This window comes from Balaenoptera borealis (assembly GCF_965194805.1).
Source record: "Balaenoptera borealis genome assembly, chromosome: X".
Taxonomy (NCBI): domain Eukaryota; kingdom Metazoa; phylum Chordata; class Mammalia; order Artiodactyla; family Balaenopteridae; genus Balaenoptera; species Balaenoptera borealis.
The window spans coordinates 51,926,814-51,953,963 of record NC_138881.1 but is presented as its reverse complement, the minus strand read 5'-3'; the positions used below and the strand labels follow the sequence as shown (position 1 = coordinate 51,953,963).

General features: G+C 36.3%; 1 protein-coding gene across 5 annotated transcripts in view; it reads left to right on the top strand.

The window, feature by feature from the left end:
• The window catches only part of MTMR8 (myotubularin related protein 8), a 228,318-nt gene that overhangs the window by 178,013 nt on the left and 23,155 nt on the right, over positions 1–27,150 (top strand). For 3 of the 5 annotated variants that reach the window (XM_082376610.1, XM_082376609.1, XM_082376608.1), the window contains one exon: positions 26,485–26,611. In XM_082376610.1, coding sequence (XP_082232736.1) covers positions 26,485–26,611 — 127 coding nt within the window. Of the gene's footprint in view, positions 1–17,336; positions 17,387–26,484; positions 26,626–27,150 lie in introns of those variants that run through there. The other 2 variants (XR_014239517.1, XM_082376612.1) reach the window with 2 other exon arrangements.

The following is a 27,150-nucleotide window of genomic DNA, read 5'->3' as shown; positions in this document are numbered from 1 at the left end:
TCTATTTTATCTGATATGAGTATGGCAACTCCTGCTTTCTTTTCATTTCAGTTTGCATGAAATACCTTTTTTCATCCCCTCAATTTCAACCTGTGTGTGTCCTTTGCCCTAAGGTGGGTCTCTTGTAGGCAGGATATTGTTGGCTCTTGTTTTTTTTTTCTTTTTTTTTATTCATCCAATCTACTACTCTGTGTATTTTGATTACAGCATTTAGTCCATTGACATTTAAAGTAATTATTGATATATATGTATTTATTGCCATTTTACACCATGTTTTCCTGTTGATTCTTTGTTTCTTCTTTGTTCCTTTCTTTCTCTTTTTGTCTTTCTTTTTGTGTTTTGATGATTTCCTTTATTTTATGCTCATATTCTCTCCTTTTTGGCTTTTATGAATATCTTGTATGTTTTTTATGTTTGGTTGCCCTGTTTTTCATGTATGTTAACACCTTCCTATATATTATTGCTTTACACTGATAGTCACAGAGGCTCAAACACATTCCAAAAAAGACTGCATTTTTGTACTCTCCTTTCCCACATTTTATGATTTTGATTTCCTTTTTTACATCTTCAGATTCATCCTTTTGCTGTTGCTTGTGTTTATGATCACTTTCACAAATAGGTTTTTTTTTCTCTATTTGATCTGTGTACTGGCTAATTTGATTTACTTTCAAATTATTATTTCCTTCTTTCTATATCTTCTTGCTTCTTTTCTATTTAGAGAAGATCTTTCAATATTTCTTTAAGGATAGGTTTAGTATTGTTGTATTCTTTTAGTTTTTGCTTGTCTGAGAAATTCCTTATTTCTCCTCCTATTCTAAATGATAATCTTGTTGGGTAGACTATTCTAGGTTGCAGATTTTTCCATTTCAAGACTTTGAATGTATTTTGCCACTTCGTTCTACCCTGCAGTGTTTCTGTAGAGAAATCAGCTGACAGCCTTAGTGGGGGTTCCCTTGTAATTAACTCTTTGTTTTTCACTTTCCACATTTGTAATCCTCTCTTTATCTTTAATTTTTGCCACTTTTATTATACTATGTCATGGCATATGTCTGTTTTGTTTCATCTTGTTTGGAACCCTCTGTGCTTCTTGCATCTGGATATCTGTTTCCTTCTTTACGTTTGGGAAGTTTTCTACCATAATTTCTTCAAATACATTTTCAATCCCCTTTTCTCTTTCTTCTCCTTCTGGAATCCCTATTATGCATAGATTGGGATGCTTTATGTTATCCCACAGGTCTCTTATATTGCTTTCATTTTATTATTCATTTGGCTTTCTGTCTGCTATTTTGACTGGGTAATTTCCATTATTCTATCTTCATCAAAAAGTCTACAAATAACAAATGCTGGAGAGGGTGTGGAGATAGGGAACCCTCCTACACTGTTGGTGGGAATGTAAGTTGGTGCAGCCACTAAGGAAAACAGTATGGAGGTTCCTAAGAAAACTCAGAATAGAATTACCATATGATCCAGCAATCCCACTCCTGGGCATGTACCTGGACAAAACTATAATTCCAAAAGGTACATGTGCCACTATGTTCATAGCAGTGCTATTCACAATAGCCAAAACGTGAAAACAACCTAAATGTCCATTGACAGATGAATGGATAAAGAACATGTGGTACATATATACAATGGAATACCACTCAGCCATAAAGAAGAACAAAGTAATGCCATTTGCAGCAACATGGATGTGACTAGAGATTATCATACTAAGTGAAGTAAGTCAGAAAGAGAAAGACAAATACCATATGATATCACATATATATCAATCTAAAATATGGCACAAATTAACCTATCTACAAAACAGAAACAGAATCACAGACATAGAGATCAGACTGTGTGGTTGCCAAGGGGCAGGAAGGAGGGAGAGGGATGGACTGGGAATTTGGGGTGGTAGATGCAAACTATTACATTTAGAATGGATAAACAACAAGATCCTACTGTATCACACAGGAAATTATATCCAACCTCCTGGAATAAACCATAATGGAAAGGAATATTTAAAAAGAGAATGTTTATATGTGTAAAACTGAGTCACTTTGCTGTACAGCAGAGAATGACACATTGTAAATCAACTATACTTAAATTTAAACAATAGTAAAAAAAAAAAAAAAAAGAAAATCACAAATAGGAAAGTTCAATGGTAAAGGCAAACATGCAGTAGAAGTAGGCAATCATCCATATGCAAATATGACATCAAAACCAGCAACAATGAGGAGAGTAGAAATGCAGGAAATGGGAAATGCATCTGAAATTAAGAGACCAGAAACTTAAAACTAACTTGTATATGTATACAATGCTATATCAAAACCTAATAGGAACTGTAAACCAAAAAACTAAAATAGATACACACACAAAAAAATAAAAAGGAATCCAAACACAACACTAAATATAGTCCTTAAATCACAAGAGAAGAGAACAAAAGATGAAGGGAAGAAAAAAGACCTAAAAAGTAAATTTCAAAATAATTAAGAAAATGGCAATAAGAACATGCATATTGATAATTGCCTTAAAAGTAAATGGATTAAATGCTTCAACCAAAAGACATAGACTGGCTGAATGGATACAAAAATAAGACCCATATATTTGCTGTCTACAAGAGACCCACTTCAGATCTAGGGACAAATATGGACTGAAAGTGAGGGGATGGAAACCGGTGTATATGCAAATGGAAATCAAAAGAAAGCTGGAGAAGCAATATATTCATATCAGATAAAATAGACTTTAAAATAAAGACTGTTACAAGAGACAAGGAAGGACACTACATAATGATCAAGGGATAACTCCAAGAAGATATAACAGTTGTAAATGTATATGTACCAAACATAGGGGCAACTCAATATATGAGGCTAATGCTAACAACCATAAAAGGAGAAATTGACAACAAAATAATAATGGGGGACTTTAACACCCCACCTACACCAATGGACAGATCATCCAGACAGGAAAGCACTAAGGAAACACAGGCCTTAAATGACACATTAAACCAGATGGACTTAATTGATATTTATAGAACATTCCATCTAAAAGCAGAATACACTTTCTTCTCATGGAACACATAAGTGCACATGGAACATTTCTGAGGATCTTCAGGCATAAATCAAGCCCCAGTAAATTTAAGAAAACGGAAATTATATCAAGCACCTTTTCCGACCACAACACTATGAGATTAGAAATCAATTACAGGGGGAAAAAAAACTCTAAAAAACAAAAACATGTGGAGGCTAAACAATATACTACTAAGCAACCAATGGATCACTGAAGAAATTAAAGAGGAAATCAAAAAATACCTAGACACAGATTTGAACAAAAACACAATGATCCAAAGCCTACGGGACTCAGTGAAAGCAGTTCTAAGAGAAAAGTATGTAGCAGTAAAATTTTACCTCAGGAAACAAGACAAATCTTAAATAAACAACCTAAGCTTACACCTAAAGCAACTAGTGAAACAAGAACAAAAAACACAAGGTTCTTAGAAGGAAGTAAATCATAAAGATCAGAGCAGAAATAAATGAAATAGGGACGAAGAAAACAATAGAAAAGATTGATGATAGTAAAAGCTGATTCTTTGTAAAGATAGGCAAAATTGATAAACCTTTAGTCAAACTCATCAGAAACAAAAAGGAGAGGGCTCAAATCAACAAAATTAGAAATGAAAAAGAAGTTACAGCTGATACCACCCAAATACAAAGGATCATAAGAGACTACTATATGCAACTGTATGCCAATAAAATGGACAACCTAGAAGAAATGGACAAATTCTTAGAAATGTACAACCTTCCCAGACTGAACAAGGAAGAAATAGAAAACATGAGAGACCAATCACAAGTACTGAAATTGAAACTGTGATTTTAAAATTCCAACAAACAAAAGTCTGGGACCAGGTGGCTTCACAGGCAAATCCTATCAAACATTTAGAGAAGAGTTAACAACTATCCTTCTGAAACTCTTCCAAAAGTTGCAGAGGAAGGAACACTCCCAAGCTCATTCTATGAGGCCACCCTCACCCTGATACCAAAACCAGACAAAGACCACAAAAAAAGAAAATTACAGACCAATATCACTGAGGAACACAGATGCAAAAATCCTCCACAAAATACTAGCAAATCGAATCCAACAATGCATTAAAAGGATCATATACCATGCATCCCTGTGATGCAATGATTCTTCAATATTGGCAATCAGTGTGATTCACCATATTAACAAACTGAAGAATAAAAACCACATGATCATCTCAACAGATGCAGAAAAATCTTTTGAGAAAATTCAACAACCATTTATGATAAAAACTCTCCAGAAACTGGGCATAGAGCGAACCTACCTCAACATAATAAAGGCCATATATGACAAACCCACAGCTAACATCAGACTCAAAGGTGAAAAATTGAAAGCATTTCCTCTAATATCAGGAACAAGAAAGACAAGGATGTCCACTCTTGCCAGTTTTATTCAACATAGTTTTGGAAGCCCTAGCCACAGCATTCAGAGAAGCAAAAGAAATAAAAGGAATCCAAATTGAAAAAGAGTATCTAAAACAGTCACTGCAGATGACATGATACTATACATAGAAAATCCTAAAGATGCTACCAGAAAACTACTAGAGCTCATCAATGAATTAGGTAAATTTGCAGGATACAAAATTAATACATAGAAATCTGTTGCATTCCTATACACTAACAACAAAAGATCAGAGAGAGAAATTAAGGAAGCAATCCCATTTATCATCACATCAGAAAGATTAAAATACCTAGGGATAAACCTACCTAAGGAGGCAAAAGACCTGTACTCTGACAACTATAAGATGCTGACAAAAGAAATCAAAGATGACACAAGCAGATGGAAATATATAACATGCTCTTTGATTGGAGGAATCAATATTTTCAAAATGACTATACTACCCAAGGCAATCCACAGATTCATTGCAATCCCTATCAAATTACTAATGGCACTTTTCAAAGAACTAGAAAAAAAAACTTTAAAATTTGTATGGAGACACAAAAGACCCTGAATAACCAAAGCAATCTTGAGAAAGAAAACCGAGCTGGAGGAATCAGGCTCCCTGACTTCAGACTATACCAAAAAGCTACAGTAATCAAGACTGTATGGTACTGGCACAAAAACAGGAATATAGATTAATGGAACAGGATAGAAAGTCCAGAGATAAACCCACGCACCTATGGTCAATTAAATAAATAAAAAATCTTGCCTCTTCAATAAAAAGAGGCAAGATTATACAATGGTGAAGACAGTCTCTTCAATAAGTGGTGCTGGGAAAACGGGACAGCTACATGTAAAAGAATGAAATTAGAACATTCTCTAACACCATAAACAAAAATAAACTCAAAATGGATTAAAGACTTAAGTTTAAGGCCGGATACTATAAAACTCTTATATGAAAACATAGGCAGAATACTCTCTAACATAAATTGCAGCAATGTCTTTTTGATCCATTTCCTAGAGTAATGAAAATCAAAACAAAGATAAACAAATGTGACCTTATTAAATGTAAAAGCTTTTATATGGCAAAGAAAGCCATAAACAAAATGAAAAGACAACCCACAGAATGGAAGAAAATATTTGCAATTGAAGTGACTGACAAGGGATTAATCTCCAAAATATACAAAGAGCTCATGCACCTATATAAAAAGAAAAATCAAAAAATGGGTGGAAGATCTAAATACACATTTCTTCAAAGAAGACAGACATATGGCCAAAAAGCACATCAAAAAATGCTCAACATCACTAATTATCAGAGAAATGCAAATCAGAACTACAGTGAGATATCAGCTCACACCAGTCAGAATTGCCATCATCAAAAAATTTACAAACTATAAATTCTGGAAAGGGTGTGGAGAAAAGGGAACCCTCCTACACTGTTGGTGGGAATGTAAATTGGTTCAACCATTTTGGAGAACATTATGGAGGTTCCTTAAAAAACTAAATATAGAATGACTATGTGATCTACCAATCCCACTCCTGGGCATGTATCTGGAGAAAACCAGATAACTTGAAAAGATACATGCATCCCAATGTTCATTGCTGCACTCTTTGCAATAGCCAAGACATGGAAGCAACCTAAATGTCTATTGACAGATGAGTGGATAAAGAAGATGTGGTACATATATACACTGTAATATTACTCAGCCATAAAAAAGAATGAAATAATGCCATTCACAGCAGCATGGATGGACCTAGAGATTGTCATACTGCGTGAAGGAAGTCAGACAGAGAAAGACAAATACCATATGATATCACTTATATGTGGAAGCTAAAAAAATGATACAAATGAACTTATTTACAAAACAGAAATAGAGTCACAGATGAGGAAAACAAACTTATGGTTACCAGGGGGGAAGGTGGGGAGGGATAAATTGGGAGATTGAGATTGACATATACATACTACTATATATAAAACAGATATAACTAATAAGGACCTAGTGTGTAGCACAGGGAACTCTACCCAATACTCTGTAATGACCTATATGGTAAAATAATCTAAAAAAAAAGTGGATATATGTATGTGTATAACTGATTCACTTTACTGTACTCCTGAAACTAACACAACATTGTGAATCAACTATACTCCAATAAAATTTTTTTATGAAATATGAAACCTAGATTGGTACATATATGCAATGGAATACTACTCAGCCATAAAAAGGAATGAAATAATGACATTTGCAGCAACATGAATGGACCTATAGATTATTATACTAAGTGAAGTAAGTCAGACATAGAAAGACCAATGTCAAATGATATCACTTCTATCTGGAATCTAGTTTAAAAATGATACAAATGAACTTATTTATAAAAGAGAAACAGACTCACGGATCTCAAAATCAAATTTATGGTTACTAAAGGGGAAACATGGGGTGAAGGGATAAATTAGGAGATTGTGATTTACATATGCACACTATATAAAATAGATAACCAACAAGGGCCTACTATATAGCACAGGGATCTCTACTCGATATTGTTTAATAACCTATATGGGAAAAGAATCTGAAAAAGAATGTATATATGTATATATATACATATATATATATATATGTGTATATATATATATATGTATATATATATATACATATATATGTATAACTGATTCACTTTGCTATACACCTGAAACTAACACAACATTGTAAATCAACTATACTCCAATAAAAATTTTTTTAAATAGAATATGTGGTATATATGTATATATATACATATATATACACACACACAATGGAATACTACTCACCCATAAGAAAGAATGAAATTTTGCCCTTTGCAACAATATGGATGGGCCTGGTTGGTTTCATGCTTAGTGAAAGGAGTCAGACAGAGAAATACAAATAGTGTATGTTATCACTTCTATGTGGAATCTAAAAAATACAACAAACTTGTGAACATATCAAAAAGAAACAGACTAACAGATATAGAGAACAAATTAGTGGTTTCCAGTGGGGAGAGGGAAAGAGGAAGGGGCAAGATAGGGGTAGGTGATTAACAGGTATAAACTACTATGTATAAAATAAATAAGCTACAAGGATATATTGTACAACACATGGAATATAGCCACTATTTTATGGTAACTGTAAATGGAATATAATCTTTAAAAATTGTGAATCACTGTATTGTATACCTGAAACTTATATAATATTTTACATCATCTAAACCTCAATGAAAAGTAATTTCCTACCTTTTGAAGGCTCAATAATATTACATTGTATGTTTACATGAAATTTTGTTTGTCAGTTTATCTGTTGATGGATGTGTTGCTTCCACTTTTTGGCTATTGTGAATAATGCTGCTATCCACATGGTTGCACAATATCAGTTAAGAGTTTTTGCTTTTAATTCTGATGGGCATATACCCAGAAATGAAATTGCTGGATCATATGGTAATTCTATTTTTAATTTTTTGTGGAACTTCCATACTGTTTTTTATAGTAACTGCACCATTTTACATTCCTACCAGCATTGCATAATGGGCACAATTTCTCAATATCCTTGCCAACACTTGTTATTTTCTGGTTTTACTTTGTGTGTTTGTTTTATAGTAGCCATCCAAATGAGTGTGAAATTGTATCTTGTTGTTTTGATTTGCATTTATCTAATGGTTAGTACTAAGCCTCTTTTCATGTAATTATTAGCCATTTGTGTCTCTTCTTTGGAGAAATGTCTGTTCAAATTGTTTGCCCATTTCTTTTTTTAATTGAGATTTGATTGACATTTAATAGTGTATTAGTATTAGGTTTCAGTTTTATTTTCTAAGATTTCACATACAAGTAAGAGCATACAGTATTTGTCTTCCACTGACTTATTTCACTTAGCATAATACCCTCAAAGTTCATCCATATTGTCACAAATGACAGGATTTCCTCTTTTTTATGACTGAATAATATTCCATTATATATATATATATATATATATATATATATATATATATACATACCACAGTTTCTTTATCTATTTATCCATCAATGGACACTTGGGTTATTTCCATGTCTTGGCTATTGTAAATAATTCTGCAGTGAACATAGGGGTGCAGATATGTCTGAAACAGTGAGTTTATTTCTTTCAGGTATATACCCAAAAGTGGAGTTGTTGGATCTGGGAATTCTATTTTTAATTTTTTGAGCAACCTCCATACTGTTTTCCATAGTGGTCCAACTAACCCACCAACAATGCACAAGTGTTCCTTTTTCTCCACATCCTCGCCAACACTTGTTACTTCTCGTCTTGTTGATAACAGTGATTCTAACATGTGTGAGGTGATATCTCATTGTGGATTTGATTTGCATTTCCCTGGCGATTAGTGATGTTGAGCATCTTTTCATGTGCCTGTTGCCCACCTGTATATCTTCTTTCAAAAAATGCCTATTCAGAGCCTCTGCCCATTTTTTAAATGGGTTGTTTGTTTTTTTGTCGCTGCTGAGTTGCATGAGTTCTTTATATATTTTGGCTATTAACCCCTTATCAAATATTTGATTTGAAAATATTTTCTTTCAATTGGTAGGTTGCCTTTTCATTGTGTTGATGATTTTTTTGGCTGTGCAGAAACGTGTTTGGTTTGATATATTCCCACTTGCTTATTTTTGCTTTTGTTGCCTTTGCTTTTGATGTCAAAAGGGTTCAACCTTTTGGGGGCCTTTTGGGGCTCATGAATCTGGACGTCCATTTCTCTCAATATATTTGGTAAGTTTCAGCCTTTATTGCTTTAAATACATTTTCTGTTCCTTTATCTTTCTCTTCTTCCTGGATTCCCATAATGCATTTATTGTTTCTTTTGGTTTGTCCCATAAATCCAGTGGGCTTTCTTCACACTTTTTAATTCTTTTTTTCTTTTTGCTCCTCTGCCTGGATAAGTTCATATGATTTATCTTTGTGTTCATTGATTCTTTCTTATTCTTAATTGAGTCTGCTATTGAAGCTCTGTTGAATTCTTCAGTTCAGTCATTGTATTCTTCAGCTCTAGAATAAACTTTTTTGTTTCTATTTCTTTGTTGCATTTCTCATTGTGTTCATGGATTGTTTTCCTAGTTTTATTTAGTTGTTTGTGTGTTTTTGTTGTTCACTAAACTTTTAGAGGATTATTCTGAATACTTTGCCAGATATTTCATACATCTCTATTTCTTTAGGGTCAGTTATTGGAACTTTATTAATTTCCTTTGGTGGTGTCATGTTTACCTGATCTGCACATTTGAGTAAGCAGTCTCCTCTTCCAGACCTCACAGATTCACTTCAACAAGGATATTCCTAGTCAGCATACCTTGGTGTTCTGGATGGATCACCTGATAGCACCCTTTTACAGGTGAGGCTTCCTACTGGGATCTTTAAGTCAGGCCATAATCCTTCAGTGCCTTGTCTTAGCTGATACTGTGTCATATTTAGCACCTGCACCAGTAATGGATGATTAACTGGTTACTACCATGCAATGCCCACCACTTAAACTTGTTCCATGAAATACTTGCTGACTGAAGAGCTCCATTCCCGTAATAGGAAAACGGATAGTCTTGGTATAGGGTGTGACAGTTACAACCAGGGCAGAAACTTCTTTTTGTAGAACTGGGTCAATTTTAATAAAGTGGGTAATTACTACTTTAATTATTCTTCCTCCCAAGCTGATCACCTCTTGGGTGGGGTGGGGAGTCGAGGGGTCCCTTTGAAACATGAGTGATTTCTGGGATAAGGGAGATTTGGGAAAACGTGGCCAATAAAGCCAGACAGTGCTGTTTAGATCTTGAAACCCAAACTATAGTTATTTAAATTTTTTTTCATTTTATATTGGACTATAGTTGATTTACAATGTTGTATTAGTTTCAGGTGTATAGCAAAGTGATTCAATTATACATATACATATATCTCTTCTTTTTTCAAATTATTTTCCCATTAGGTTATTACAGAATATTGAGCAGAGTTCCCTATGCTATACAGTAGGTCCTTGTTGGTCATCTATTTTAAATATAGTAGTGTATATATGTCAATCCCAAACTCCCAATCTATCACTGCCCCCGACCCTTCGTTCCTAGTAACCAAAAGTTTGTTCTCTATGTCTGTAAGTCTGTTTCTGTTTTGTAAATAAGTTCATTTGTTTTTTGTTTTTTTTTTAGATTCCACATATAAGTGATATCATATGATATTTGTCTTTCTCTGTCTGACTTCACTTAGTATGATAATTTCCAGGCCCATCCATGCTGCTGCAAGTGGTATTCTTTCATGCTTTTTAATGGCTGAGTAATATTCCATTGTCTACATGTACCACATCTTCTTTATTTGTAGATGGACATTTAGGTTGCTTCCATGTTTTGGCTATTGTAAACAGGGCTGCAGTGAACATTGGGATGCATGTATCTTTTCGAACTGTGGTTTTCTCCAGATATATGCTGAGGAGTGGGATTGCTGGATCATATGGTAGCTCTATGTTTAGTTTTTTAAGGAATCTCCATACTGTTCTCCATAGTGGCTGTACTAATTTACATTCCCACCAACAGTGCAGGAGGTTTCCCTTTTCTCCACACCCTCTCCAGCATTTATTGCTTGTAGACTTTTTAATGATGGCCATTCTGACTGGTGTGAGGTGATACCTCATTGTAGTTTTCATTTGCATTTCTCTAATAATTAGTGGTGTTGAGCATCTTTTCCTGTACCTCTTGGCCATCTGTATGTCTTCTTTGGAGAAATGTCTATTTAGGTCTTCTGCCCATTTTTTGATTGGGTTGTTTGGTTTTTTCAAATTCATTCTATGAGGCTACCATCACCCTGATACCAAAACCAGACAAGGATACCAAAGAAAAGAAAATTATAGGCCAATATCACTGATGAACATGGGTGCAAAAATCCTCAACAAAATACTAGCAAACCAAATCCAACAATACATTAAAAGGATTGTACACCATGATCAAGTGGGATTTATCCCAGGGATGCAAGGATTTTTCAATATGCACAAATTAATCAGTGTGATACACCACATTAACAAATTAAAGAATAAAAACCATATGATCCTCTCAATAAATGCAGGAAAAGCTTTTGACAAAATACAACACCGATTTATGATGAAAACTCTCTAGAAAGTGGGCATAGAGGGAACCTACTTCAACATAATAAAAGCCATATAGGACAAATCCACAGCTAACATCATACTCAATGGTGAAAACTTGAAAGCATTTCCTCTAAGATCAGGAACAAGACAAGGATGTCCACCCTCCCCACTTTTACTCAACATTGTTTTGGTAGTCCTAGCCACAGCAATCAGAGAAGAAAAAGAAATAAAAGGAATCCAAATTAGAAAAGAAGAAGTAAAACTGTCACTGTTTGCAGATGGCATGATACTTTACATAGACAATCCTAAAGATGCTACCAGAAAACTACTAGAGCTCATCAGTGAATTCAGTAAAGTTGTAGGTTACAAAATTAATACACAGAATTCTGTTGCATTTGTATATACTAACAACCAAAGATCAGAAAGAGAAATTAAGGAAACAATCCCATTAACCATTGCATCAAAAAGAATAAAATACCTGGGATAAACCTACTTAAGGAGGCAAAAGACCTGTACTCCAAAAACTAAGATGCTGATGAAAGAAATCAAAGATGACACAAACAGATGGAAAGATATACCATGTTCTTGGATTCAAAGAATCAATATTGTCAGAATGACTGTACTACCCAAGGCAATCTACAGATTCAATGCAATCCCTATCAAATTACCAATGGCATTTCTCACAGAACTAGAATAAAAAACTTTAAAATTTGTATGGAGACACAAAAGACCCTGAATAACCAAAGCAATCTTGAGAAAGAAAAACGGAGCTGGAGGAATCAGGCTCCCCGACTTCAGACTATACCAAAAACCTACAGTAATCAAGACTGTATGGTACTGGCACAAAAACCCAGAGGTAAACCCACGCACCTATGGTCAATTAATCTTCACTAAAAAGAGGCAAGATTATACAATGGTGAAGACAGTCTCTTCAATAAGTGATGCTGGGAAAACTGGACAGCTACATGTAAAAGACTGAAATTAGAACATTCTCTAACACCATAAATAAAAATAAACTCAAAATGGATTAAAGACCTAAATGTAAGGCCAGACACAATAAAACTCTTAGAGGAAAACTTAGGCTGAACACTCTCTGTCATAAATCGCAGCAATATCTTTTTTGATCAGTCATCTAGAGTAATGAAAATTAAAACAAAAATAAACAAATTGGACCTAATTAAACTCAAAAGCTTTTGCACAGCAAAGGAAACCATAAACAAAACAAAAAGACAACCCACAGAATGGGAGAAAATATTTGCAAATGATGCAGTCTACAAGGGATTAATCTCCAAAGTTTACAAACAACTCATGCAGCTCAATATCAAAAAAATAAAAACTATAGTTAATATGTTGAAAGTGTGATTGTCTACTAGAAGGGGCTGGCTTCTACAACCACCCCTTCTGTGACTGCCAGATCCCTATATGGGGGCTGGTGCCTGCCACTAAAGGAGATCAGGAGTAGTCTTTGCAGGGGTAGCTGTCTTTGAATGTGATGCATTTTGAGGATTGTAATCTAACCCTAGTAAATATTGTAATTACTCCACCAGTTTACCAGAGATCATCCAATTTGGATTCCCTTTGTTTCTTTGGATCCAGTGTAACCTCTCTTGTTCATCTCATAGTTCACACTTAAGCACGGGCCTGGTTGTAATTGGTTTGTTTAGCCTAGAGGAAAGAGGCATCACTGTTGATAGCAATTTCAATTTAGGCCAAATAGGGTATTGTTTGTAGAATTAACAAGCGACACAACTCTGAGTTTGTCTTTCATGAGTTTCTTTTAAATGTAGGGCAGCTGTGACCTCTTCAATTGTTTTAGCATTAGCTGTCATGGCTCATAAAAAGAACTTGTACTTAACAGGAGCCCTCCTGACAAACAACTGGGTAGACTCAGGACCTAATTAAGTCACCTCTGGACTTGCAGAGTCATCATACTTCATGCCATACTGTATCCTCTATTACCTAGTAAGTCCACTCCAACATACCAGCTGATGGAGGAGATATTTGGCCTCAGTTAACATTTTCTATTGCTAGTCTTCCTAGGCCTTTATGAGGCCTAACATAGGATGGTTAGCCCTCCAAGCCATAAAAATCTATATCAAAAGGTATATATAGACTGGGGTCCAAAGCCTCCTCTGTTGGTCATTCCCACCTTTCACACTAATTAGTAGGGACACCATTTTTTTCCATTTTGAGCCACCAATTCTGGCAACCAATTGCTTAATTTCAGCCCCCATAAGATGAAGCTTGTTCCTCACCAGATCTATTCTATATAGCCAGGCAGCCCCTTTTTTACTTGATTCCAGGGTTAGGTCTTTAAGGAGAGACTGGGCCTCAGGAAAAAAGAGAGGTTATATCTCTTTATCCAACTGAGAACCAGCCCTTCCTTTTTGGCCCTCCCCTTGTGCCATTTCTATATCTTTAACTTTTGCAAGTAGTTACCAGGAAAGCAGAGGATAATATATCCTCATCACTATCATGATGGTATTGTGCTGCCTTGCCCTCTAGTGGGCACTAGTCCTCTTTCATAGGGTCCTGCCTTCCATTTCCTCTCCCCCAGAAGTTTAAGCTTCTACCTCATCTTTAGGCAGTGCCCTGGTGAGAAGCACCCTCTGGCAGAACTCAACACATGTCTAGTGGTTCAGAGCACCTGTTCAGTTATTGCACTGAAATTCATCTTATCTATGGCTTGCAGATACTGAGTGCAGATTCTCAGGGTATGCAAAGCAAGTAGGCTTTAAATGGCTATAAACTGCTTATTTGGGCTATGTTTAAAACAATTGGATGGGTAAAATTTTGAGTTTGGCACTGATGGGCTTTTCAGCTAACACGTCCCAGCCTTCTATGAAGAAGTAAACAATATAGAGCCAATATGCAGAGGCCATCTTTAGCTCATTTATATAACAGTAATGTATAATAGTACAATCACTATGGAAAACAGTTTTTCACTTTCCTAAAAAACTAAACATGCAACTACCATATGATCTAACAATTGCACTAATTGCACTCTAGGACATGTATCCCAGAAAAATGAAAACTTTGTTCACACAAAAACCTGTACACTAATGTTCATAGCAATTTTATTCATAATAGCCAAAAACTGAAAACAACCCAAATTTCCTTCAACAAGTAAATTGTTCATAGGTAAAAAAAAAAAAACTCTGGTACATCAATGCCAGAGATTATTACTCAGCAATAAAGAGGAATGAACTATTGATACATGCAACACCTTGCAGAGAATTGTGATGAATTTTAAAAGCTAATCTCAAAATGTTACGTACTTTATGCTTCCATTTATATAAATTTCTTAAAAAGACAAAATTAATGGTTAAGATTAATGGTTACCAGGGGTTAAGGACAGGGTGGAGGATAGAGGGTACGGAGATGTGTGTGGCTATAAAAGTACAATAGAAGTACTCCTTATGGTGAGGGAATTGTTATCTTGACTATATCAATATCATCCTAGTTGTGATATTATACTAGTTATCCTTTGAAGAACCTGGGTAAAGCATTTTGGGGATCACTCTTTATTATTTCTTTTTTTAATTGTGGTAAAATACACATAGCACAAAATTTACCATCTTAACCATTTTTAAGAGTACAGTTCAGTAATATTAAGTATATCTGCATTGTTCAATCTCCAGAAATATTCCATTTACAAAACTGAAATGTCTGTATCCATTAAACAGTTTTCTATTTCTGCCTCACTCCATCCCCTGCCAACTATCATTCTACTTTCTGTCTCTATGTATTTGAATACTCTAGATACCTCATATGAGTGGAACCATATATTATCTGTCCTTTCATCTCTGGCTTATTTCACTTAGTATGATGTCCTCAAGGTTCATCCATGTGAACCTTCTGTCAGAATTTTCATTCTCTTTTAAGGCTGAGTAATATTTCATTGATTGCATATCACATTTTGTTTATCCATTCATCTATCTATAGACACTTGGATAACTTCCACCTTTTGGTTCTTGTAAATAATGCTGCTATGAACGTTGGTGTAAAAGTATTTTTGAGGCCCTATTTTCAAATTCTTTTGGATATATACTGAGAAGTGGAATTAATGGATCATATGGTTAATCTATTTTTAATTTTTTTGAGGAATGACCATAGCGTTTTCCATAGAAACTGTACCACTTTACAGTCCCACAGTGGTGCACAATAGTTCCAATTTCTCCACATTCTTGCCAACACTTGTTTTTGTTTTTTTGTTTTTTCAAATAGTAGCCATTCTAATGGGTATGAAATGATATGTTATGGTTTTAGTTTGCATTTCCCTAATGAGTAGTGATGATAATTTCATGTGCTTATTGTCCATTTGTATCTCTTATTTGAAAAAACTTATTCAGGTCCTTTGTTTTTTTTTTAATTTTATTGGAGTATAGGTGATTTACAATGTTGTATTAGTTTCAGGTGTACAGCATAGTGATTCAGTTATACATATGCATATATTCATTCTTTTGCAGATTCATTTCCCGTATAGGTTATTATAGAATATTAAGTAGAGTTCCCTGTGCTGTACAGTAGGTCATTGTTGGTTATCTATTTTATATATAGTTGTGTGTGTATGATAATCCTAGGATCCTAATTTATCCCTCCCCATCCCCATGTATCCCCTTTGGTAACCATCGGTTTGTTTTCGAAATCTGTGAAACTGTTTTGTAAATAAGTTCATTTGTATCATTTTTTAAATTAGATTCCACATATGAGTGATATCATATGATATTTGTCTTTCTCTGTGTGACTTACTTCACTTAATATGATAATCTCTAGGTCCATCCATGTTGTTGCAAATGGCATTATTTTGTTCTTTTTTAAGGTTGAGTAATAGTCCATTGTATATATGTACCACATCTTCTTTATCCATTCCTCTATCAGTGGACATTTAGGTTGCTTCCATGACTTGGCTATTGTAAATAGCACTGCAATTACAATTGGGGTGCATGTATCTTTTCGAATTATGTTTTTCTCTGGATATATGCCCAGGAGTGGGATTGCTGGATCATATGGTACTTCTATATTTAGTTTTTTAAGGAACCTCCATACTGTTCTCCATAATGGTTGTACTAATTTACAGTCCACCAACATTGTAGGAGGGTTCCCTTTTCTCCTCACCCTCTCCAGCATTTGTTTCTAGATTTTTTGATGATGGCCATTCTGACCAGTGTGAAGTGATACTTCATTGTAGTTTTGATTTGCATTTCTCTCATAATTAGTGATGTTGAGCATCTTTTCATGTGCTTTTGGGCCATCTGTATGACTTCTTTGGAGCAATGTCTATTTTGATATTCTGCCCATTTTTTTATTGTGTTGTTTGTTTTTGTGACATAGAGCTACATGAGCTGTTTGTATATTTTGGAGATTAACCCCTTGTCAGTCACTTTGTTTGCAAATATTTTCTCCCAACCTGTGCATTGTCTTTTTGTTTTGTTTATGGTTTCCTTTGCTTTGCAAAAGCTTTTAAGTTTAATTAGGTCCCATTTGTTATTTTTGTTTCTTTTTCATTACTCTAGGAGGTGGATCAAAAAAGATATTGCTGTGATTTCCTAATAGGAGGGACTGGTTCCTGCCCAGTGGTGGGTGGAGCTGGGTCTTGTCCTTCTGGTGGGCAGGACCATGCTCAGGAAAACTTTAAGATGCTTGTCTGCTGATGGGTGGGGTTGTGTTCCCGTCCTGTTGGTTGTTTGGCCTGAGGTGTCCCAGCACTGGAGCCTACAGGCTGTTGGGTAGGACTAACGTCAGCCTCCGGGAGGGCTCATGCCAGTGAGTACTCCCCAGAACTGCTGCTGCCAGTGTCTTTGTCTCCACAGTGAGCCACAGCCGCCCCCTGCCTCTGCAGGAGACGCTCCAATACTAGCAGGTAGGTCTGGCCCAGTCTTTTATGGGGTCATTGCTTTATTCCCCTCTGTCCTGGTGCACACGAGACCTTGTGTGCACCCTCCAAGAGTGGAGTTTCTGTTTCCCCCAGTCCTGTGGAATTCCTGAGATCAAACCCCACTGGCCTTCAAAGCCAGATCATCTGGGGGCTCCTCCTCCCAGTGCTGGACCACCAGGCTGGGAAGCCTGATGTGGGGCTCAGAAATTTCACTCCTGTGGGAGAACTTCTGTGGTTTCATTGTTTTCTAGTTTGTGGGTCACCCACCTGGTGGGAATGGGATTTGATTTTATCACAGTTGTGCCCCTCATACCATCTCATTGTGGCTTCTTCTTTGTCTTTGGATATAGGGTATCTTTTTTGGTCGGTTCTAGCATTTTTTTTGTCAATGTTTGTTTAGCAGTTAGTTGTGATTTTGGTGTTCTCATAAAAAGGTGTGAGCTCACATCCTTATACTCCACCAACTTGAGCTAATCTCATGTCAGAGCGTGTTCTGCCTGTTTTGCTATAAGACTTTTATAGTGTCTGGCCTTACATTTAGGTATTTGATCCATTTTGAGTTTATTTTTGTGTATGGTGTTAGAGAATGTTCTAATTTCATTTTTTACATGTAGCTATCCAGTTTTCCCAGCACCACTTATTGAAGAGACTGTCTTTTCTCCATTGTATATCCTTGCCTCATTTGTCAGATTAATTGACCATAGAAGCATGAGTTTATTTCTGGGCTTTCTATCTGTTCCATTGATCTATATTTCTTTTTTTTTTTTGGATTTTTTTTTTTTTTACTTCAGACAGAAAGTCACAAAAATTATACTCATCCTCATCAGTTCACTCAGTCCCATGTAATTAATTTTTTTTTTCATCTTGATCTTTTGTTAGCACTTTTATGAGTTCATCAGTTTTTCATTAGAGTTCTGAAAATGCTTATTCATTCAGTTCAGCAGTACAGTCAGTTACCAGAAACCTGTACTTGTCAGAGTCTTTTCCATGAATTCCTTGAAGATGAAACCCTTTTATAGGAACATTTTTGCAAAAGCATCAGAGTACACCTAGAACTGTCTGTAAATGACAAAAGACTTAAAAATGACCACAGTTAAAAATTTGATGAAAGTTCATAACAATGCAGTTGACAAGAAAATTAGTTATTTCTGAGATTACATTTTAAGGTAATAACTAGGATTATGACTTATAACATTATACCAGAACATATAAGATTTTTAGAAATTTCATGTAATGTCTGAAACATTTATATTAACATATTTCCATACAAATAACCCAATGAAAGTTTAGTATTAGTTGTTTTGTTTGTTTGTTTTTTTATACTGCAGGTTCTTATTAGGCATCAGTTTTATACACATCAGTGTATACATGTCAATCCCAATCGCCCAATTCAGCACAACACCATCCCCACCCCACCGCAGTTTTCCCCCCTTGGTGTCCATATGTCCATTCTCTACATCTGTGTCTCAACTTCTGCCCTGCAAACCGGCTCATCTGTACCATTTTTCTAGGTTCCACATACATACGTTAATATACGATATTTGTTTTTCTCTTTCTGACTTACTTCACTCTGTATGACAGTCTCTAGATCCATCCACGTCTCAACAAATGACTCAATTTCGTTCCTTTTTATGGCTGAGTAATATTCCATTGTATATATGTACCACAACTTCTTTATCCATTCGTCTGTTGATGGGCATTTAGGTTGCTTCCATGACCTGGCTATTGTAAATAGTGCTGCAATGAACATTCAGGTGCATGTGTCTTTTTCAATTACGGTTTTCTCTGGGTATATGCCCAGTAGTGGGATTGCTGGGTCATATGGTAATTCTATTTTTAGTTTTTTAAGGAACCTCCATATTGTTCTCCATAGTGGCTGTATCAATTTACATTCCCACCAACAGTGCAAGAGGGTTCCCTTTTCTCCACACCCTCTCCAGCATTTGTTGTTTGTAGATTTTCTGATGATGCCCATTCTAACTGGTGTGAGGTGATACCTCATTGTAGTTTTGATTTGCATTTCTCTAATAATTAGTGATGTTGAGCAGCTTTTCATGTGCTTCATGGCCGTCTATATGTCTTCTTTGGAGAAATGTCTATTTAGGTCATCTGCCCATTTTTGGATTGGGGTGTTTGTTTCTTTAATATTGAGCTGAATGAGCTGTTTGTAAATTTTGGAGATTAATCCTTTGTCCGTTGATTCGTTTGCAAATATTTTCTCCCATTCTGAGGGTTGTCTTTTCGTCTTGTTTATGGTTTCCTTTGCTGTGCAAAAGCTTTGAAGTTTCATTAGGTCCCATTTGTTTATTTTTGTTTTTATTTCCATTACTCTAGGAGGTGGATCAAAAAAGATCTTGCTGTGATTTATGTCAAAGAGTGTTCTTCCTATGTTTTCCTCTAAGAGTTTTATAGTGTCCAGTCTTACATTTAAGTCTCGAATCCATTTTGAGTTTATTTTTGTGTATGGTGTTAGGGAATATTCTAATTTCATTCTTTTACATGTAGCTGTCCAGTTTTCCCAGCACCACTTATTGAAGAGACTGTCTTTTCTCCATTGTATATCTTTGCCTCCTTTGTCATATATTAGTTGACCATAGGTGTGTGGGTTTATCTCTGGGCTTTCTATCTTGCTCCATTGATCTATGTTTCTGTTTTTGTGCCAGTACCATATTGTCTTGATTACTGTAGCTTTGTAGTATAGTCTGAAGTCAGGGAGTCTGATTCCTCCAGCTCCGTTTTTTTCCCTCAAGACTGCTTTGGCTATTCGGGGTCTTTTGCGTCTCCATACAAATTTTAAGATGATTTGTTCTAGTACCGTAAAAAATGCCATTGGTAATTTGATAGGGATTGCATTGAATCTGTAGATTGCTTTGGGTAGTAGAGTCATTTTCACAATGTTGATTCTTCCAATCCAAGAACATGGTATATCTCTCCATCTGTTGGTATCATCTTTAATTTCTTTCTTCAGTGTCTTATAGTTTTCTACATACAGGTCTTTTGTCTCCCTAGGTAGGTTTATTCCTAGGTATTTTATTCTTTTTGTTGCAATGGTAAATGGGAGTGTTTCCATAATTTCTCTTTCAGATTTTTCATCATTAGTGTATAGGAAGGCAAGAGATTTCTGTGCATTAATTTTGTATCCTGCAACTTTACCATATTCATTAATTAGCTCTAGCAGTTTTCTGGTGGCAGTTTTAGGATTCTCTATGTATAATATCATGTAATCCGCAAACAGTGACAGTTTTACTTCTTCTTTTCCAGTTTGTATTCCTTTTATTTCTTTTTCTTCTCTGATTGCCGTGGCTAGGACTTCCAGAACTATGTTGAATAATAGTGGTGAGAGTGGACATCCTTGTCTTGTTCCTGATCTTAGAGGAAATGCTTTCAGTTTTTCACCATTGAGAATGATGTTTGCTGTGGGTTTGTCATATATGGCCTTTATTATGTTGAGGTAGGTTCCCTCTATGCCCACTTTCTGGAGAGTTTTTATCATAAATGGGTGTTGAATTTTGTCAAAAGCTTTTTCTGCATCTATTGAGATGATCATATGGTTTTTCTTCTTCAATTTGTTAATATGGTGTATCACATTGATTGATTTGCGTATATTGAAGAATCCTGGCATCCCTGGGATAAATCCCACTTGATCGTGGTGTATGATCCTTTTAATGTGTTGTTGGATTCTGTTTGCTAGTATTTTGTTGACGATTTTTGCATCTATATTCATCAGCGATATTGGTCTGTACTTTTCTTTCTTTGTAGTGTCTTTGTCTGGTTTTGGTATCAGGGTGATGGTGGCCTCATAGAATGAGTTTGGGAGTGTTCCGTCCTCTGCAATTTTTTGGAACAGTTTGAGAAGGATAGGTGTTAGCTCTTCTCTAAATGTTTGATAGAATTCACCTGTGAAGCCACCTGGTCCTGGACTTTTGTTTGTTGGAAGATTTTTAATCACAGTTTCAATTTCATTGCTTGTGATTGGTCTGTTTATATTTTCTGTTTCTTCCTGGTTCAGTCTTGGAAGGTTATACCTTTCTAAGAATCTGTCCATTTCTTCCAGGTTGTCCATTTTATTGGCATAAAGTCGCTTGTAGTAGTCTCTTAGGATGCTTTGTATTTCTGCAGTGTCTGTTGTAACTTCTCCTTTTTCATTTCTGATTTTATTGATTTGAGTCCTCTCCCTCTTTTTCTTGATGAGTCTGGCTAATGGCTTATCAATTTTGTTTATCTTCTCAAAGAACCAACTTTTAGTTTTATTGATCTTTGCTATTGTTTTCTTTGTTTCTATTTCATTTATTTCCACTCTGATCTTTATGATTTCTTTCCTTCTGCTAACTTTGGGTTTTGTTTGTTCTTCTTTCTCTAGTTTCTTTAGGTGTAAGGTTAGATTGTTTACTTGAGATTTTTCTTGTTTCTTTAGGTAGGCTTGTATAGCTATAATCTTCCCTCTTAGAACTGCTTTTGCTGCATCCCATAGGTTTTGGGTCATCGTGTTTTCATTGTCATTTGTCTCTAGGTATTTTTTGATTTCCTCTTTGATTTCTTCAGTGATCTCTTGGTTATTTAGTAACGTATTGTTTAGCTTCCATGTGTTTGTCTTTTTTACGTTTTTTTCCCTGTAATTCATTTGTAATCTCATAGCATTGTGGTCAGAAAAGATGCTTGATATGATTTCAGTTTTCTTAAATTTACTGAGGCTTGATTTGTGACCCAAGATGTGATCTATCCTGGAGAATGTTCCGTGCGTACTTGAGAAGAACGTGTAATCTGCTGTTTTTGGATGAAATGTCCTATAAATATCAATTAAATCTATCTGGTCTATTGTGTCATTTAAAGCTTCTGTTTCCTTATTTATTTTCATTTTAGATGATCTGTCCATTGGTGTAAGTGAGGTGTTAAAGTCCCCCACTATTATTGTGTTACTGTCAGTTTCCTCTTTTATGGCTGTTAGCAGTTGCCTTATGTATTGAGGTGCTCCTATGTTGGGTGCATATATATTTATAATTGTTATATATTCTTCTTGGATTGATCCCTTGATCATTATGTAGTGTCCTTCCTTGTCTCTTGTAACATTCTTTATTTTAAGGTCTATTTTATCTGATATGAGTATAGCTACTCCAGCTTTCTTTTGATTTCCATTTGCATGGAATATCTTTTTCCATCCCCTCACTTTCAGTCTGTATGTGTCCCTAGGTCTAAAGTGGGTCTCTTGTAGACAGCATATATATGGGTCTTGTTTTTGTATCCATGCAGCAAGCTTGTGTCTTTTGGTTGGAGCATTTAATCCATTCACGTTTAAGGTAATTATCGATATGTTCGTTCCTATGACCATTTTCTTAATTGTTTTGGGTTTGTTTTTGTAGGTCCTTTTCTTCTCTTGTGTTTCCCACTTAGAGAAGTTCCTTTAGCATTTGTTGTGGAGCTGGTTTGGTGGTGCTGAATTCTCTTAGCTTTTGCTGGTTTGTAAAGCTTTTGATTTCTCCATCAAATCTAAATGAGATCCTTGCCGGGTAGAGTAATCTTGGTTGTAGGTTCTTCCCTTCCATCACTTTAAGTATATCATGCCACTCCCTTCTGGCTTGTAGAGTTTCTGCTGAGAAATCAGCTGTTAACCTTATGGGAGTTCTCTTGTATGTTATTTGTCGTTTTTCCCTTGCTGCTTTCAATAATTTTTCTTTGTCTTTAATTTTTGCCACTTTGATTACTATGTGTCTCAGTGTGTTTCTCCTTGGGTTTATCCTGTATGGGACTCTCTGTGCTTCCTGGACTTGGGTAGCTATTTCCTTTACCATGTTAGGGAAGTTTTTGACTATAATCTCTTCAAATATTTTCTCTGGCCCTTTCTCTCTCTCTTCTCCTTCTGGGACCCCTATAATGCAAATGTTGTTGCGTTTAATGTTGTCCCAGAGGTCTCTTAGGCTGTCTTCATTTCTTTTCATTCTTTTTTCTTTAGTCTGTTCTGCAGCAGTGAATTCCACCATTCTGTCTTCCAGGTCACTTATCCGTTCTTCTGCCTCAGTTATTCTGCTATTGATTCCTTCTAGTGTAGTTTTCATTTCAGTTATTGTATTGGTCATCTCTGTTTGTTTGTTTGTTCTTTAATTCTTCTAGGTCTTTGTTAATCATTTCTTGCATCTTCTCAATCTTTGCCTCCATTCTTATTCCGAGGTCCTGGATCATCTTCACTATCATTATTCTGAATTCTTTTTCTGGAAGGTTGCCTATCTCCACTTCATTTAGTTGTTTTTCTGGGTTTTTTTCTTGTTCCTTCATCTGATATATAGCCCTCTGCCTTTTCATCTTGTCTATCTTTCTGTAATGTGGGGTTTGGTCCACAGGCTGCAGGATTGTAGTTTTTCTTGCTTCTGCTGTCTGTCCTCTGGTGGTTGAGGCTATCTAAGAGGCTTGATGGGAGGCTCTGGTGGTGGGTAGAGCTGACTGTTGCTGTGGTGGACAGAGCTCTGTAACACTTTAATCCACTTGACTGTTGATGGGTGGGGCTGGGTTCCCTCCCTGTTGGTTGTTTTGCCTGAGGCAACCCAACACTGGAGCCTACCTGGGCTCTTTGATGGGGTTAATGGCAGACTCTGGGAGGGCTCACGCCAAGGAGCACTTCCCAGAGCCTCCGCTGCCAGTGTCCGTGTCCCCACGGTGAAACAGAGCCACCCCCTGCCTCTGCAGAAGACCCCCCCAACACCAGCAGGTAGGTCTGGTTCAGTCTCCCCCAGGGTCACTGCTCCTTCCCCTGAGTCCCGATGCGCACACTACTTTGTGTGTGCCCTCCAAGAGTGGGGTCTCTGTTTCCCCCAGTCCTGTCGAAGTCCTGCAATCAATTCCCACTAGGCTTCAAAGTCTGATTCTCTAGGAATTCCTCCTCCCGTTGCCGGATGCCCAGGTTGGGAAGCCTGACGTGGGGCTCAGAAGCTTCACTCCAGTGGGTGGACTTCTGTGGTATAAGTGTTTGCCAGTCTGTGAGTCACCCACCCAGCAGTTATGGGATTTGATTTTACCCTGATTGCACCCCTCCTACTGTCTCACTGTGGCTTCTCCTCTGTCCTTGGACGTGGAGTATCCTCTTTGGTGAGTTCCAGTGTCTTCCTGTCGATGATTGTCCAGCAGCCAGTCGTGATTCTGGTGCTCTCACAAGAGGGAGTGAGAGCACGTCCTTCTACCCCGCCATCTTGGTTCTGATCTATATTTCTGTTTTTGTGCCAGTACCATACTGTTTTGATGACTGTAGCTTTGTAGTATAGTCTGAAGTCAGGGAGCCTGATTCCTCCAGCTCCCTTTTTCTTTCTCAAGATAGATTTGGTTACTTGGGGTCTTTTGTATTTCCATACAAATTTAAAATGTTTTATTCTAGTTCTGTGAAAAATGCCATTGGTAATTTGATAGGGATTGGATTGAATCTATAGATTGCCTTGGGTAGTATAGTCATTTTCAAAATTGTGATTCTTCCAGTCCAAGAACATGGTATATCTGTCCATCTATCTGCATCATCTTCAATTTCTTTCATCAGTGTCTTATAGTTTTCAGAGTATAGGTCTTTTCCCTCCTTAGGCAGGTTTATTCTAAGTATTTTATTATTTTTGATGTGATGGTAAATGGGATTGTTTCCTTAATTTCTCTTTCTGATCTTTCATTGTTAGAGTATAGGAATGCAAGACATTTCTGTGTATTAATTTTGTATCCTGCAACTTTATCAAATTCGTGTTTGCCTTTACTGGTAAGCCTTCCCATTCATAATTTTATTGTTTCTAGTTGTGGCCTTTTCATTTCCTCCTACAGAAGTTCCTTTAGCATTTTTTGTAAAGCTTTTTTGGTGGTGCTGAATTCTCTTAACTTTTGTTTGTCTGTAAAGTTTTTGATTTCTCTGTCAAGTCTGAATAAGAGCCTTGCTGGGCAGAGTATTCTTGGTTGTAGGTTCTTCCCTTTTATCACTTTAAATATATCATGCCACCAGATTCTGGCCTGCAGAGTTTCTGCTGAAAAATCAGCTGATAACCTTATTTTGATTCCCTTGTATGTTATTTGTTGCTTTTCCCTTGTTACTTTTAATGTTTTCTCTTTGTCTTTAATTTTTGTCAGTTTGATTAATATGTGTCTTGCTGTGTTCCTCCTTGGGTTTATCTTGTATGGGACTCTGTGCTTCCTGAACTTGAGTGAGCATTTCCTTTCTCATGTTAGGGAAGTTTTCAGCTATTATCTCTTCAAATATTTCCTCAGACCCTTTCTCTCTCTCTTCTCCTTCTGGGACCCCTATAATGCAAATATTGGCACATTTTATGTTTTCCCAAAGGTCTCTGAGAGTGTCCTCATTTCTTTTCATTATTTTTTCTGTTCTGTGGCAGTGATTTCCACCACTCTGTCTTCCAGCTCACTTATTCGTTCTTCTGCCTCATTTATTCTGCTATTGATTTCCTTCTAGTGTATTCTGCATTTCAGTTATTGTACTGTTCATCTGTTTGTTGTTCTTTGAACCTTCTAGCTCTTTGTTAAACATTTCTTATATCTTCGCTGTCTGTACCTCCATTCTTTTTCTGAGATCTTGGATCATATTTATTATCGTTACTCTGAATTATTTTTTAGGGAGATTGCCTATCTCCATTTCACTTAGTTGTTCTGGGTTTTTATCTTGTGCCTTCTTCTGGATCATATTTCTCTGCCATCTCATTTTGTCTAATTTTCTGTGTTTGTGGTCTCCTTTCTGCAGCCTGCAGGATCGTAGCTCCTTTTGCTTCTGGTGTCTGCCCCCTGGTGGTTAAGGTTGGTCCTGGGGCTTGTGCCTGCCCACTGGTGGGTGAAGTTGGGTCTTGTCCCTATGGGGGCAGGGCCATGTCAAGGGGTGTGTTTAGAGGTGGCTGTGAGCTCAGTACAACTTTAGGAAGCCTGTCTTCAGCAGAGATCTTTCTGTTAGGAACTTTACTCTTAAATTATGAGCATGTCCAGTCTTTTTAATGTCATCAAAGTTACCTTACTTTTGAGATCTGCCTACCTACCAGGCTAATATTTTCTTGACATGAGGAAAACATAAACAATCTATTTCTCCAGCTAAGCTAACCCACTTTTTTTCTTTTTGTTTATTCAAGGTTCTGGTGTGGGATGTATAACCGCTTTGACAAAGGGCTGCAGCCCAAGCAGAGTATGCTAGAGAGCCTCTTGGAAATTAAGAAGCAGAGATCAATGCTGGAGGCAGATGTGCACAAACTAGAAAAGGTGAAGAGTTAAATCTCAAAATGAGAACCTCTTGCCCCTTCTGAGTAGGCCCAATCCACTGAGAGTTGAATTGGTACTTGTGAGAAGCTGCCTGGCTGGCTTGTTATACTCTCTGCTTTCCAAGCATCCTGTGTCTATAAAGCTCTAAGGTGCAACTCTTTTTTTACGTCCCATATTAAGTGGTAAATATAACACTCAGCTAAACAAGTGGATTGGTTCCCTTTTTGGATCTGGATGGAATTATTAGGAGGAACAAGAGGGAATGACAGGGAAGTAATACAAGTATTTGTTATCCATCAATAGAATAAGTATAACTTCTTGGGTGTACTAATGAGAACAATGAAATTGTTATATTTCCAATTAGGAAAACCTTATAAAAAATCTGATTTCCTTCCCATGTAGATTATAAACTCTGCTTATTGTACCAGCAAAACCAAAGTCACACACTTGTTTTTAATTAGAAGTTAAACAAGTCAACAGGGATTTCCTTTCAAAAAATGGAAAATGCTGAACTGCTTCTGGAATCCAGAGGTCCCTAA